The following is a 16158-nucleotide window of genomic DNA, read 5'->3' on the forward strand; positions in this document are numbered from 1 at the left end:
GGTCATTTGGATTTGTGATGTTTTTAAGCATATGATAAATCAGGTGAGCGAGAAGGATACTGCCTACCAGTGAAGATTTGTTTTCTAATATGCCAGGTATGTTTTGTTAGTGATTATAGTAGAAACAGTGGGCAGCACAGTGGCATTTTAGTTAGCACTGCTGCCTCACAGTGCCAGGGACCCAGGTTCTATTCCCGGCTTGGATCACTGTCTCTGTGGAGTTTGCACGTTCTTCCCGTGTCTGCATGGGTTTCCTCCGGGTGCTCCGGTTTCCTCCCACAGTCCAAAGAAGTGCAGGTTAGGTTGATTGGTCATGCCATATTGACCCTATTTTCGGGGAGATTGGCAGGGTAAATATGTGGGGTTAGGGTGGGATTGTTGTCGGTGCAGGCTCGATGGGCCAAATGGCCTCCTTCTCTACTGTAGGGATTCTATATATAAGAAACCACCTCTTAAATTTTCAGCTATTGTTCTTGTTAGTTCAATCCTATTTTATTCCGTGAACTTACGCACATGAACCATTTTACATTTTAATGTGCACGTTTTTTTTAAATGGGGAGGGAATGTAGTATATCGTACGATATGCACTTTGTTATAATGCCCTCTCTACTGCCCTCTCTGTTGGGGAGGTGTAAATAAGGTTAGTTCATGCTGTGAGTCCACAGGTTAATCTTTTCTCAGTGCAATACACACAAAGTTTTGCGAGAGGATGCAGAAAAGCTTTACGAGAACAATTCGAGGATGAAAGACTTCAGTTAAGATTACAATTGTGGATTGGAAAAACTGAGATTGTTCTCCTTAGAAAAGATAAGGTTGATAGGAGATTTAATAGTAATGTTCAAAATCATGAGGGATCTGGACATAGTTTGTCGGGTGAATTCAAATTGCAGATCTAACTGGGTCATTGAAAAGAGAATTGGATAAGTGCCTGAAGAGAACTTATTTGCTGGGCTCAGGAGAAAGGACAGTAGAATAGAGTAGCTCCTGCAGAGAGCTACTTGGGCAGAACTGGTTGAATGGCCCCTTCAGTGCTGTAATCCTCTATGATTCTATTCAATGTCCAGAATCTTACACTCCTCCCATCCCCGGCAGGCGGGATGAGGAGGGGGGCATTGTGGTGGTGGGGAGCATAAAGTTGCATGGACAGGATTCCCTCCATGATTTCCCTGCCCTGACCCGGATGCAATTTTGCAGTGTGGCGGAGAGTGCCTCGGATGCAAAGCCCACCCATACCCCGTGTAATGGCCACTTAAGGATTTTTTGCACCGTCTCAATTTTTAGGCTCAATGACCCGAGGGTGGGAAACAATAAATGTCCTCACCCTTGATCTCAGATGGGAAAGTGGATGGAGGGGCGTCTTCATTGCCAAGCCCCTTCAGACTCGGTGCACCTCTCCTCATGGATTGGAGACATCAAGCCCTCCCTCCATCCCCCTCTGGCCTACCCCCAATAATGAGATCACTCCCCTTGCAACTCCTCAGGACATCTCCTACCATCCCCTGGTACTTACCATCATGATGTGGAGATGCCAGCATTGGACTGGGGTAAACACAGTAAGAGTTTTAACAACACCAGGTTAAAGTCCAACAGGTTTATTTGGTAGCAAAAGCCACAACCACAAGCCACAAAATTGTGGGTTTTGCTATCAAATAAACCTGTTGGACTTTAACCTGGTGTTGTTAAACTTCTTACTTACCATCACTGCAGTTACTGGGACTTCAGTCTCAGGCAGGGTGCTGCAATACCTCTTCCGACCACTGCACTGCTGTGCCTAGATGGGTTGGAGAGCTGTCTGACAATCTGATTGGTTGACTGCTCTCCAAGGTTTGACTTGTTTCCAGAAGGAAGTCCCATTGCTGTCAGTCAATGCTCATTTGAGCAGGAAATGGCAGCGAGTCTGTCAGAGTTGGCAGGAAGCCTCGCCGGATAACAGGTGCCACAAGCACTCACCATCCTGAAAATTCAGGCCAATAGTTCAGTTTGTCCTTTAAAGAGCAACTACCATCATCAGCATCCTTTTAAATAAAAGCCTGACAAAGAATGATTGACCCTTTGATTTTGTTCAGTTTTATAGCATTTTGAGTAAGCAGCCTACATGGGAAAACCTGCCTGAGGGAACTGCTGACACTGGCAGTATGAGGGATCTGAATTAATAACCCCAAATTTGAGCAGGGCATCTTGTAACATGTCCCATTAGTTAGACGATTTCCCTCACCCTTGAGTTCAACCAAGATTTTGTGCTAAAATCTGCCAAAGGTGTGAGGTCATCGGGTCATCTGGGACTTCAGTGAATGGTGCTAGCAATAATCTAGTTCTTTAACCAATGAGTTTTAAGGATTAAGAAAGAAAGAGGGATGAATGAGTTTGAAAGGGAGGGATTAGAGTTCAACAAAGCAATGACAGAGTAATAAAGAGAAGGAAAGGAAGATTGGATTTACGTTAAGAGAAAATGACAAAGGAATAATAAGAAGATTTTACAATGTTAAATTTTAACAATCTCTAGGGATTTACTACCCGTAGGAGAGCTCACAGTTTCAGTTGCTCCCTTTCTGAACCGTGAAGTTGAGAGCAGGCACGTAATTCCATCATTAAAAAATACTACTTTTATGTACAAACCCTAATTTTCTGTGGGGAGTTTAATTGGCAATTAATGCTTAAGTGCAACAATTTCCTAAAGGTGGGGGGAGGGGACAGCAAGCTGCTGTTTTTGCAAGCCCTGCATGGCAAATGGTTTAAATTGTCCAGCAACTTGTGGGTGATTGGCAGTTCACACCAAATCGCTTCCTCACCATGAGTTGCTGGCTGATTGGCACATCAGTAACAATGCGCACAACAGTCGCCATTATTTTGACACAAAATCTAGCTGTTTATCACATTGTGGGAACTTGCAGTGCCCTCGTTGACTGTGTTGCACACAATTCCAACATTACAACATTGACAAGACTTTTAAAGTAGAACCATAGAACATCACAGCACAGAAACAGGCCTTTTGGCCCTTCTTGGCTGTGCCGAACCATTTTTCTGCCTAGTCCCACTGACCTGCACCTGGACCATATCCCCCCACACCCCTCTCATCCATGTACCTGTCCACGTTTTTCTTAAATGTTAAAAGTGAGCCCGCATTCACCACTTCATCTGGCAGCTCATTCCACACTCCCACCACTCTCTGTGTGAAGAGGCCCCCCCTAATATTCCCTTTAAACTTTTCCCCCTTCACCCTTAACCCATGTCCTCTAGTTATTTTCTCCCCGAGCCTCAATGGAAAAAGCCTGCTTGCATTCATTCTATCTATACCCATCATAATTTTATACACCTCTATCAAATCTCCCCTCATTCTTCTACGCTCCAGGGAATAAAGTCCTAACCGATTCAACCTTTCTCGGTAACTCAGTTTCTCAAGTCCCGGCAACATCCTTGTAAACCTTCTCTGCACTCTTTCAACCTTATTAATATCCTTCCCATAATTAGGTGACCAAAACTGCACACAATACTCCAAATTCGGCCTCACCAATGTCTTATACAACCTCACCATAACATTCCAACTCCTATACTCAATACTTTGATTTATAAAGGCCAATGTACCAAAAGCACTCTTTATGACCCTATCTACCTGTGATGCCACTTTTAGGGAATTATGTATCTGTATTCCCAGATCCCTCTGTTCTACTGCACTCTTCAGTGTCCTACCATTTACCTTGTATGTTCTACCTTGGTTTGTCCTTCCAAAGTGCAATACCTCACACTTGTCTGCATTAAACTCCATCTGTCATTTTTCTAACTGGTCCAAATCCCACTGCAAGCTTTGAAAACCTTCCTCACTGTCCACTACACCTCCAATCTTTGTATCATCAGCAAATTTGCTGATCCAATTTACCACATTATCATCCAGATCATTGATATAGATGACAAACAACAATGGACCCAGCACAGATCCCTGTGGCACACCACTCGTCACAGGCTTCCACTCAGAGAAGCAATCCTCCACAACCAGTCTCTGGCTTCTTCCATTGAAAGAAGTCTCACAACACCAGGTTAAAGTCCAACAGGTTTATTTGGTAGCAAATACCATAAGCTTTCGGAGCGCTGCCCCTTCGTCAGATGGAGTGAAAATCTGTTCTCCAACAGTGCACAGAGACACAACATCAAGTTACAGAATACTAATTAGAATGCAAATCTCTACAGCCAGCCAGGTCTTAAAGGTACAGATAATGTGGGTGGAGGGAACATTAAACACAGGTTAAAGAGATGTGTATTGTCTCCAGACAGAACAGCTAGTAAGATTCTGCAAGATCAGGAGGCAAGCTGTGGGGGTTACTGATAATGTGACATAAATCCAACATCCCGGTTTAGGCTGTCCTCATGTGTGCGGAACTTGGCTATCAGTTTCTGCTCAGCGACTCTGCGCTGTCGTGTGTCGTGAAGGCCGCCTTGGAGAAAACTTACCTGAAGATCCAAGGCTGAATGCCAGTGACTGCTGAAGTGCTCAGTCAGTGTCTAATCCAATTTACTATCTCTCCATGTTTACCTAGCGACTGAACCTTCCTGACTAACCTCCCATGCGGGACCTTGTCAAAGGCCTTACTGAAGTCCATGTAGACAACATCCACTGCCTTCCCTTCATCCACTTTCCTGGTAACCTCCTCAAAAAACTCTAATAGATTGGTTAAACATGACCAACCACGCACAAAGCCATGTTGACTCTCCTTAATAAGTCCCTGTCTATCCAAATATTTGTAGATCCTATCTCTTAATACTCCTTCCAATAATTTACCTACTACTGATGTCAAACATACCGGCCTATAATTTCCCGCATTACTTTTTGAGCCTTTTTTAAACAACATAACAACATGAGCTATCCTCCAATCATCCGGCACCTCACCCGTGGATACCGACATTTTAAATATATCTGCCAGGGCCCCTGCAATTTCAACACTAGTCTCCTACAAGGTCCGAGGGAATACCCTGTCCGGTCCTGGGGATTTATCTACTCTGATTTGCCTCAAGACAGCAAGCACCTCCTCCCCTTTAATCTGAATAGGTTCCATGACCTCCCTACTTGTTTGCCTTATTTCCATAGACTCCATGCCAGCTTCCTTAGTAAATACGGATGCAAAATACCCATTTAATATCTCCCCCATTTCTTTTGGTTCCATACATAGCCAACCACTCTGATCTTCAAGAGGACCAATTTTATCCCTTACTATCCTTTTGCTCCTAATATACCTGTAGAAGCTCTTAGGATTATCCTTCACCTTGTCTGCCAAAGCAACCTCATGTCTTCTTTTCGCCCTGCTGATTTCTTTCTTAAGTAGTTTCTTGCACTTTTTATACTCCTCAAGCATCTTATTTGCCCCCTGTTGCCTATACATGTCATACATCTCTCTCTTCTTCTTGATCAGAGTTCCAATATCCCTCGAGAACCAAGCTTCCTTATTCTTATTCATATTGCCTTTAATCCTGACAGGAACATACAAACTCTGCACTCTCAAAATTTTTCCTTTGAAGGCCTCCCACTTACTATTCACATCCTTGCCAGAGAACAGCCTGTCCCAATCCACACTTTTTAGATCCTTTCTCATTTCTTCAAATTTGGCCTTTTTCCAGTTTAGAACCTCAACCCGAGGACCAGATCTATCTTTATCCATGATCAACTTGAAACTAATGGCGTTATGATCACTGGAACCAAAGTGTTCCCCTACACACACTTCCGTCACTTGTCCTAACTCGTTTCCTAATAGGAGATCTAATATTGCATCCTGTCTAGTTGGTACCTCTGTATTGATTTAGAAAATTTTCCTGAACACATTTTACAAACTCTAACCCGTCTCGACCTTTAACAGTATGGGAGTCCCAATCTATATGTGGAAAATTAAAATCCCCGACTATCACAATTTTATGTTTCCTACTTTATTCGTATAAAGTGATTTGGGACATCTGGAGCAGGATTTTCCGGCTGTGCTCACCCCAAAACTGGAAAATCCCACCCGAGGTCAACAGATGTTTGCATGGTCTGCCTCCCTCGCCCACTACAATTCCCGTGGCGAACAGGATGGGAAAATCCCCCACCCCCGCCTGAGGTTTTGAAAGACACTGGCCAGAACTCCACCATTTCACCCGCCACGGAATCGGAGCAGGCGAGGGTCCGACAACGGAAATCTCCGTTGACCTCGGGTGGGAATTTCCAGTCTCACCCGAGCGAGGCCATTAAAATCCCGCCCACTAAATCAATGCAAGTCTTTCTTATGCATTTGCTTGCTGTAATTTTGATGGCTAGGTTTTTGCTGCACCTTGGATGTAGAAACAAAATTGGGCTTTCTATCTTCCAATTTCCACTATCTATCATCGGGTTCCCTTCATCATGGTGCAATGAACACGATCCACTTTACAAATAATTCTGCATTTTCCAGAAGGTTTTGCTGCTGGTAATAACTCTTTCATTAGTTTTCTAACATTGTATATATATCAAAGCAGACAACCGTCTAAGAAGTATATGAGAAAACGTGATTGCACTCTGACATTTGTTTCTTGCTATTGATTTAAGCAGTGAATGTTCCCCTATAATTTGGTTTGTTTCATTAGCCTGCTCCACTTTGATTTTGAAATGGATCTTCCAATACTCTTGCAGATATGTTCAGGCATACAATAAATAATCCTTTAAAGCTAGCCTAGAAGCCAGCCCTTTAATTGAGATGCTGCCTTGTTTCATTATGTTTAAGGATTTGTAATGGCATCTGCTGTTTCACTGATGCACTTAATTATTGTACGGGATAATCTGTTCCAGCATGAAGCTTTTGTACGAACAATCTGATTGTTGGAGTGGGCAAAAGTTCTGTCATATCAATAAATCAGCCAGGTAACTGAGACACGTTGTGCTGTCTTGCTAAAATCCATTCAAATTCTGCAGGTTTTCCGTGGAAATGTCGATAACAACACTCCACATGCAAATTCATTTAATCCTCCTATAGAGGCCCAGTACATACGCCTGTATCCCCAGGTCTGTCGGAGACACTGTACATTGAGGATGGAGCTGCTTGGCTGTGAAATGTCAGGTAATCTTCACTTAACACTGTGTTGTTGGATATGCCTATTTTAAAAGGGTTGCTGTGAAAAAGCATTAATTTTGTTGATTAAACTATGAATTATATATTAGTTTTCCAGGAGTGGGTTTGTTCCACTTGGTGTAATTCCTATCAAAATTCCAGTGGCAGCAGCTGCGATTAATCACCGGGTTATGAATCTTAATCACACAAGCAGTCATTCACAGGTTCAAGTGGAGGTTTATGGAATCAAGACCTATATTTGTTGGTCTACTGGCAGAGAGACCACACAGATGAAAAGTCTTCCGCTATTATTACAGGTTAAAAATTGGCATGGTATTAAATGTGTATGCGGAGCCTTGCAGACTTAAATAAATGTATTTACAGAAACCAATCATCATGGAAACTTGCTCGTTCTCCATTTCAAACCACACCTTTCTGAGTGGCATGACAAGGTGCAATATTAATGCAAGTCTTGTCTTTTCCTTTCAAGAACGTGTCTGTCTGGGTTGACTCTTTTTTCCCTATCTGACCCAGCTTCCCATCCTTACTGAGGGAGTTTAGTGGCTTTTGTACACTGGCCTCTCTACCCCCTCTCCTTTGCCATCCCTGTAAAGAATAGTTACAATGAACAATGTAGCTGTCATTAAACATCTGCTTATTATATCCATAGTCTAATTGTATTTACAATGGCTTCTTGCTCTGAGATTGTGATGATTTGGCAAATGAAAGTGGAAGCTTTTTTTAAGCGTTTGAATTAAGGTACAAGCTGAGCTTCCCTTAATTTATTTCTAATACATTCAATTCCTTATCATTTTTAATAAAAAATCTATTTTGCTGATTAGACATTTTAAAAAAAATATTGACTATTAATATCAATTTCACTTGACCTGCTTTCAATTTAACATTCATAAAGAAAAAAGTGGATATAATTTCCACTCTCTCGCAGGGATATAAACTGCAGCATTAATCACAATGCTGAATACTAATTTACAGATTGCGCCAATTTTTGAGGAATCTCACTGCACAGAAGATGGTCATCTCACCTTTGCCCTGCAAATTTTTCTTTTTCATTTCTGAAATCAATTTACTTCTGAAAATTAAAGTAAGGTGTGCCGTGACTGGAATTTTAATCCTCATCCTTCCTTCTGATGTGCATTCCCTCATTGATTGACCAGTTGTGCCCTCTCCATCCTGCTTTCCCTCACTGACTAGGTCGACTGTTCCCTTCCGACCTGTTGTCCATCACTGACTGACCTGATTGTCCTTCCTTCTGTCTAGTGCTCCCACAATGCTTGACTGATTGTCCCTCCTAATGACCCACCCTCTCTCACTGACTGACTGATTGTGCCTCTCTGACCCACCCTCTCTCACTGACTGACCTATTGTCCTGCCTCTGATCTTCTCCCATCACTGAAGTTACAAGTTCATAACTTGCTTAATGCACACAAACGGACATGTGAAGAAACAGCATCACTATGCTGGCAAATCTCATTTTTCTGCTTCAGCTAATAGGATAAATGGACCGCCGTGGAGGGAAATTCCAATGTCCTTGGAAATTTGTTTGGGGCGCAGGAAAATATAAACATTGTTATCTCCCCCATCAGGACCCCATCTCCCGACCACCAACAACTTAGTTTTGCTTCCTTTCCTGGTAGGATATGATCCACAGACATTGACAGCCTCTGGTGTCTTGCAAATATCTAATTCTTCATCTGTAATCCCTTTCGGCAGTTGACAAACTTGCAAGGTCCAAAAGATATTCAGTACTCAAATCTACGACACTTCACTTTAGAGGTGATTGGAGAATATTCAGTCACTGTGACGATCACCATCTGCGTAAATGTATTTTGTTGCAAAGGTGGAGACACTAGCTACTGTGCTCTCCTCTCGCTCCCAGAGATGTTGAAACCAAGTTTGGCTCCTATCTACTGCTTTGGGAAATTAACTTTGGCCTTCTAGTCTGTGAGTTAATATACCGTCATGCATTCAAGTAACTTGTAAGGATTTTATGTCAATGTCTTAATTATTTCCTTGGCTCTTTAAGCATCTTTGAATGTGGAAATAAGTTATGCTCCTTGAAGCGTTGCCTTGCTCAGTTTTAAAACTGTACATTTCCCCATACCTTCATTATGAGACAGCTACAGAAAAGGGGTTGATATTTGGCAGATATTAGGATTTTTGGACCAACTTTGCACAGAAAGGATTTGGAAAGAAGTTACATTTAAATATTAGAGCTTTAAATTAAAACAAGTTTAAAATAAAATATAGAGTTGAAAAGTGGTCAAAATGCGAATGAGTTAAGCATTCAAATTATTTCCCAACAGATGAAGCAATTTGTTCACTGCTGCCAGTAATGAGTGAGCACCTTGCCTGTTATGTTTAGAAGTCATTGATCCTAAATGCACGGGAAGGATTATCAGCCATTAGGTATTCCCCCTCATTATGAACACAGATGTAAATTAGAGGGAAAATCATTCTGAAACTCAGGTTACATAAACCAAAAGCCACAATGGCGAACTTCTGCCACACTCAGAAGCTCTTAAAATAGAGGGAAGTAAGTAGATGTATTTTTACATCAATCAGGATGATCCACTGATGGAGGAAGTGTGAGGTCTACGTTAATTTGTATAAACACACAAAGTCAAGTACTATTTGAAGTTAGTGATTGGTCTGAACTGTTGGTCTGTGAATGGCTGAAAGCATAAACAGATTAATGTTTGTTTCTCACCATGTTGCCACAAAGTGTAAACTCGTCACCTTTCAGAAAGATCAGTGTGTGATGATGGATGTTTTTTAATAATTTGGGGAATATGGTGGTATTCTGGCTGTCTGTGTACACATTATGAATTAAATTGGGGTGAGGTAACAGAGACAGCTTGTCTGTGAGACCTAAAAGATAAAAGGATAAAGGTGCAAGGTTCATGCATTTCTAATGAGAGGCTATGGTGAGGTTAGATTTACAAGTAAATGGGTTGGGTTTAAAATTTGCATTATGAGAAGGGAAGCATACAAGAATAGGAGTTGGGGATAAATTTAACCTTTCCCATGAAGAGCAGGAGTTAATTAAGCTGGGTGGAGGCAGGCAGTTATTAAATGGGTAATAATATAAAATATGACCGCAGCACAACATGAATATGCCTACCTCTGGTTTCATGACAGCACAGTAAGAGGTTTAACAACACCAGGTTAAAGTCCAACAGGTTTATTTGGTAGCAAAAGCCACACAAGCTTTCGAGGCTCTGAGCCCCTTCTTCAGGTGAGTGGGAATTCTGTTCACAAACAGAACTTATAAGACACAGACTCAATTTACATGAATAATGGTTGGAATGCGAATACTTACAACTAATCCAGTCTTTAAGAAACAAAACAATGGGAGTGGAGAGAGCATCAAGACAGGCTAAAAAGATGTGTATTGTCTCCAGACAAGACAGCCAGTGAAACTCTGCAGGTCCACGCAACTGTGGGAGTTACAAATAGTGTGACATAAATTCTGATTCTAGGATCGCATGATAAAGACTCAGGAGGAAAAAAGCAGAAATATTTATGTGAAATAGTGTGACATAAACCCAATATCCCGGTTGAGGCCGTCCTTGTGTGTGCAGAACCTGGCTATCAGTTTCTGCTCCGCGACTCTGCGCTGTCGTGTGTCGCGAAGGCCGCCTTGGAGAACGCTTACCCGAATATCAGAGGCCGAATGCCCGTGACCGCTGAAGTGCTCCCCAACAGGAAGAGAACAGTCTTGCCTGGTGATTGTCGAGCGGTGTTCATTCATCCGTTGTCGCAGCGTCTGCATAGTTTCCCCAATGTACCATGCCTCGGGACATCCTTTCTTGCAGCGTATCAGGTAGACAACGTTGGCCGAGTTGCAAGAGTATGTACCGTGTACCTGGTGGATGGTGTTCTCACGTGAGATGATGGCATCTGTGTCGATGATCCGGCACGTCTTGCAGAGGTTGCTGTGGCAGGGTTGTGTGGTGTCTTGGTCACTGTTCTCCTGAAGGCTGGGTAGTTTGCTGCGGACAATGGTCTGTTTGAGGTTGTGCGGTTGTTTGAAGGCAAGAAGTGGGGGTGTGGGGATGGCCTTGGCGAGATGTTCGTCTTCATCAATGACATGTTGAAGGCTCCGGAGGAGATGCCGTAGCTTCTCCGCTCCGGGGAAGTACTGGACAACGAAGGGTACTCTGTCCACTGTGTCCCGTGTTTGTCTTCTGAGGAGGTCGGTGCGGTTTTTCGCTGTGGCGCGTTGGAACTGTTGATCAATGAGTCTAGCGCCATATCCTGTTCTTATGAGGGCATCTTTCAGCGTCTGGAGGTGTCTGTTGCGATCCTCCTCATCCGAGCAGATCCTGTGTATACGGAGGGCTTGTCCGTAGGGGATGGCTTCTTTAACGTGTTTAGGGTGGAAGCTGGAGAAGTGGAGCATCATGAGGTTATCCATGGGCTTGCGGTACAGTGAGGTGCTGAGGTGACCGTCCTTAATGGAGATGTCCGCAGCAAACTACCCAGCCTTCAGGAGAACAGTGACCAAGACACCACACAACCCTGCCACAGCAACCTCTGCAAGACGTGCCGGATCATCGACACAGATGCCATCATCTCACGTGAGAACACCATCCACCAGGTACACGGTACATACTCTTGCAACTCGGCCAACGTTGTCTACCTGATACGCTGCAAGAAAGGATGTCCCGAGGCATGGTACATTGGGGAAACTATGCAGACGCTGCGACAACGGATGAATGAACACCGCTCGACAATCACCAGGCAAGACTGTTCTCTTCCTGTTGGGGAGCACTTCAGCGGTCACGGGCATTCGGCCTCTGATATTCGGGTAAGCGTTCTCCAAGGCGGCCTTCGCGACACACGACAGCGCAGAGTCGCGGAGCAGAAACTGATAGCCAGGTTCCGCACACACAAGGACGGCCTCAACCGGGATATTGGGTTTATGTCACACTATTTCACATAAATATTTCTGCTTTTTTCCTCCTGAGTCTTTATCATGCGATCCTAGAATCAGAATTTATGTCACACTATTTGTAACTCCCACAGTTGCGTGGACCTGCAGAGTTTCACTGGCTGTCTTGTCTGGAGACAATACACATCTTTTTAGCCTGTCTTGATGCTCTCTCCACTCCCATTGTTTTGTTTCTTAAAGACTGGATTAGTTGTAAGTATTCGCATTCCAACCATTATTCATGTAAATTGAGTCTGTGTCTTATAAGTTCTGTTTGTGAACAGAATTCCCACTCACCTGAAGAAGGGGCTCAGAGCCTCGAAAGCTTGTGTGGCTTTTGCTACCAAATAAACCTGTTGGACTTTAACCTGGTGTTGTTAAACTTCTTACTGTGTTTACCCCAGTCCAACGCCGGCATCTCCACTTCATGACAGCAAGCAGTCTTAATGCTGAGACTATTTAAATGAGGTTCTGTTCCTCAGATTTTAGCAGCCAAATCTCTCACTCCCTGCAATCTCTCCTCCCTATGTTGTCCACCTCTGCAATCTCTCTCACCTGCGACCTCTCCTGCCCAAGAGAGATTTGGCAGTTAAGGCCTATATTGCCTGGAGTTTAGAAGAATGAGAGGAGATGGAATTGAGGTGTATAAAGTGATAAGGGGGATTGACAAAGTAGATGTAGCAAGAATGTTTCCTTTTGTAGGGGTATCTAGAACAAGAGGTCATAGTTTTAGGATAAGGGATGGCAGATTTAAAACAGAGATGAAGAGAAATTCCTTCTCTCAAAGGCATTCACTACCCCAGAACATGGTGGATGCTGGGACATTGAGTAAATTTAAGGAAGAGGTGGACAGATTTTTACTTAGTAAGGGTTTGAAGGGTTGATTGGGCAAGATAGTAGAGCTGAGGCCAAAGGAGGAGATTGCAGAGCCTTTGGCTTTGATCTTTATGTCGTCATTGTCTACAGGAATAGTGCCAGAAGACTGGAGGATAGCAAATGTTGTCCACTTGTTCAAGAAGGGGAGTAGAGACAACCCTGGTAATTATAGACCAGTGAGCCTTACTTCTGTTGTGGGCAAAGTTTTGGAAAGGATTATAAGAGATAGGATTTATAATCATCTAGCAAGGAATAATTTGATTAGGGATAGTCAACACGGTTTTGTGAAGGGTAGGTCACGCCTCACAAACCTTATTGAGTTCTTTGAGAAGGTGACCAAAGAGGTGGATGAGGGTAAAGCGGTTGATGTGGTGTATATGGATTTCAGTGAAGCGTTTGATAAAGTTCCCCACGGTAAGCTATTGCAGAAAATATGGAGGCATGGGTTTGAGGTTAATTTAGCGGTTTGGATCAGGAATTGGCTAGCTGTAAGAAGACAGAGGGTGGTGGTTGATGGGAAATGTTCATCCTGGAGTTCAGTTACTAGTGGTGTACCGCAAGGATCTGTTTTGGGGCCACTGCTGTTTGTCATTTTTATAAATGACCTGGATGAGGGTGTAGAAGGATGGGTTAGTAAATTTGTGGGTGACACTAAAGTCGGTGGAGTTGTGGACAGTGTGGAAGGTTGTTGCAGGTTACAGAGGGACATAGATAAGCTGCAGAGCTGGGCTGAGAGGTGGCAAATGGAGTTCAATGCGGAAAGGTGTGAGGTGATTCACTTTGGAAGGAGTAACAGGAAATACAAAGTACTGGGCTAACGGTAAGATACTTGGTAGTATGGATGAACAGAGAGATCTCGGTGTCCATGTGCATAGATCCCTGAAAGTTGGCACCCAGGTTGATAGGGTTGTTAAGAAGGCATACGGAGTGTTAGCTTTTATTGGTAGAGGGATTGAGTTTCGGAGCCAGGAGGTCATGTTGCAGCTGTACAAAACTCTTGGAGTATTGCGTACAGTTCTGGTCGCTGCATTATAGGAAGGATGTGGAAGCATTGGAAAGGGTGCAGAGGAGATTTACCAGGATGTTGCCTGGTATGGTGGGAAGGTCTTATGTGAGGGACTTGAGGTTGTTTTCGTTAGAGAGAAGGTTAAGAGGTGACTTAATAGAGGCATACAAGATGATCAGAGGATTAGACAGGGTAGATAGTGAGAGCCTTTTTCCTCGGATGGTGATAGCTAGCACGAGGGGACATAGCTTTAAATTGAGGGGTGATAGATATAGGACAGATGTCAGAGGTAGGTTCTTCACTCAGAGAGTAGTAAGGGCGTGGAATGCCCTACCTGCAGCAGTAGTGGACTCGCCAACATTAAGGGCATTTAAATGGTCATTGGATAAACATATGGATGATATTGGAATAGTGTAGGTTAGATGGGCTTTAGATTGGTTTCACTGGTCGGTGCAACATGGAGGGCCGAAGGGCCTGTACTGCGCTGTAATGTTCTATGTTCTAAGATGAAATCAGCCATGATTGTATTAAATGGCAAAGCAGGCTGGAGGGGTTAAATTGCCAACTCCTGGTCCCAGTTCTTGTGTCCTTATGCTTCTCCCCAAGATCTCTCCCCCGCCAGCTGTGCTCTCTCCCTTCCCCCAGTAAACCTCCCTTCTTCCTCAGGAACCTCAGACCCCTCTCCCCGCTTGATCGTTGCCTCCTTCCTGGCTGCTGTCCCTCTGAGCCTCCCTCTACCAATCCCTGATTTCTAACTGCAGGGGGAAGTCTGCAATGGTCCTCTGCTTTCAGCATTTCCAGACTTCCTGAGTGCAGACATTTGTCTCCACTCTCTCCATGCCATCCTGCAAATATCGGTGCCAGTTCATTCCATTGCCTCTTATTTTATTTCTCAGAACTAGATACAAGGCACTGTGAATCATCTCAGAAACATGGGCCTTACACATGGAAGCAATTAACATCACTGAATCTAAGAAAGTATCTCGAGCAGTCCCGTATTTGTGATACTCCACTGTACGCACATTTGTACCCTTACATCCAAGAGTTCAAAATATACAACAGGACAGCACAAATAAAGGTCAAGCATATGTATTGCTGCTTTAAATAGATAAGTATAAAGCAAGGTTTCTGCAATATCATTACAATAAAATATGATATATGCACATTTGACAGCACTTTGCAATGTATCATAATGGAAACATTTGCCACATAATTGGTATTCCCAATGGAGGTCTCTTTCACATTTCAGGGAAATTGCAAAGAGCAATTAAATAGATTAGTTTCTCAACCTAAGTGAATGTAGGACAGCTAATAGGAATATGCACATTTATGAGGATTTTCAGTGAAGCTATTTTTGTTACTGCATTTGAACAAAATATTTTAGTTTCAATAACTTGATAAATGAGCATATTCTGGACTGCCAGAGTTACAAAGAATCTCTCGTGGGGATGTGAATTCAGCAGAAAGTGGCAGAAAACTGTACAGTCCCAAAAATACCGAAATGGGACCAGGTTCAGGGACATCTCTCAGGAGTCTGGCATTCTTGAAGGGGAAAACTCTGAGGCAGAGAGGTTGTGAACTTCTTTTGTGAGATTCAGCGTATTGTGCTCCCACTGATCCCACAAGGACAAAAATGTAGCTTCCCTTTTCCTGTTCTGAGGCTGAGTCTCTTCACATTCACTTCATCCTCGTAGGATAATTGCAAGGGCTTCCTTGCTCAGGCCTGAGTTAACATTGCAGCCTGCACTCAACAAAACCACCAGATCCCATCATAGAATCACTGAAGCAGGCCATTTGGCCTATCATGTCTGTGCTAGTTCTCTGAAATATCAACTCAGTTAATCCCACTCCCCTACCCTTTCCATGTAGCCCTGTATTTTTTTCTCTTCAGCAGCTGCTGATCCCATTTTCTATCACTGAGTGTTACTAAACTCTTCAAAGCCTAATAGGGGCCTAGATTTTCACTCCCAAGGTGGGTGCTCAAAGCTGGAAAATTTCCAGACCTACCTCATAAAAAAGGGCCCTGAATGGCGGGGCCTTTATACCAGGGATAGGCAGGAGGTGATACCATCCCAGGATGCAGATTGGAAGCAGTGACAGGACATGCCGTGTTCCAAGATGGGCTGGTTAAAAGGCCTGCTTTGGTTCTCTTGAATTTTGTTCCATTGTTTTCTTAAATATGAGGTCTTCACACCTCACACCCCTTCACCTCCCACCCACTCCTGTGCCCAGAAGTGTCAACCTATGCCCACCCATGCCCCCACTCACTCCAAATGGTCTCT

At 43.5% G+C, this 16158-nt stretch overlaps 1 protein-coding gene across 1 annotated transcript in view; it reads left to right on the forward strand.

Annotated features, from left to right (window-relative positions):
- The window catches only part of LOC144495324 (EGF-like repeat and discoidin I-like domain-containing protein 3), a 251911-nt gene that overhangs the window by 183960 nt on the left and 51793 nt on the right, over nucleotides 1-16158 (forward strand). Inside the window, exon 8 of the mRNA XM_078215423.1 lies at nucleotides 6905-7049. Within this exon, the coding sequence (XP_078071549.1) occupies nucleotides 6905-7049 (145 nt within the window). The remainder of the gene's footprint in view (nucleotides 1-6904; nucleotides 7050-16158) is intronic.

The sequence above is a fragment of the Mustelus asterias genome, chromosome 6, assembly GCF_964213995.1.
Source record: "Mustelus asterias chromosome 6, sMusAst1.hap1.1, whole genome shotgun sequence".
Taxonomy (NCBI): Eukaryota; Metazoa; Chordata; class Chondrichthyes; order Carcharhiniformes; family Triakidae; genus Mustelus; species Mustelus asterias.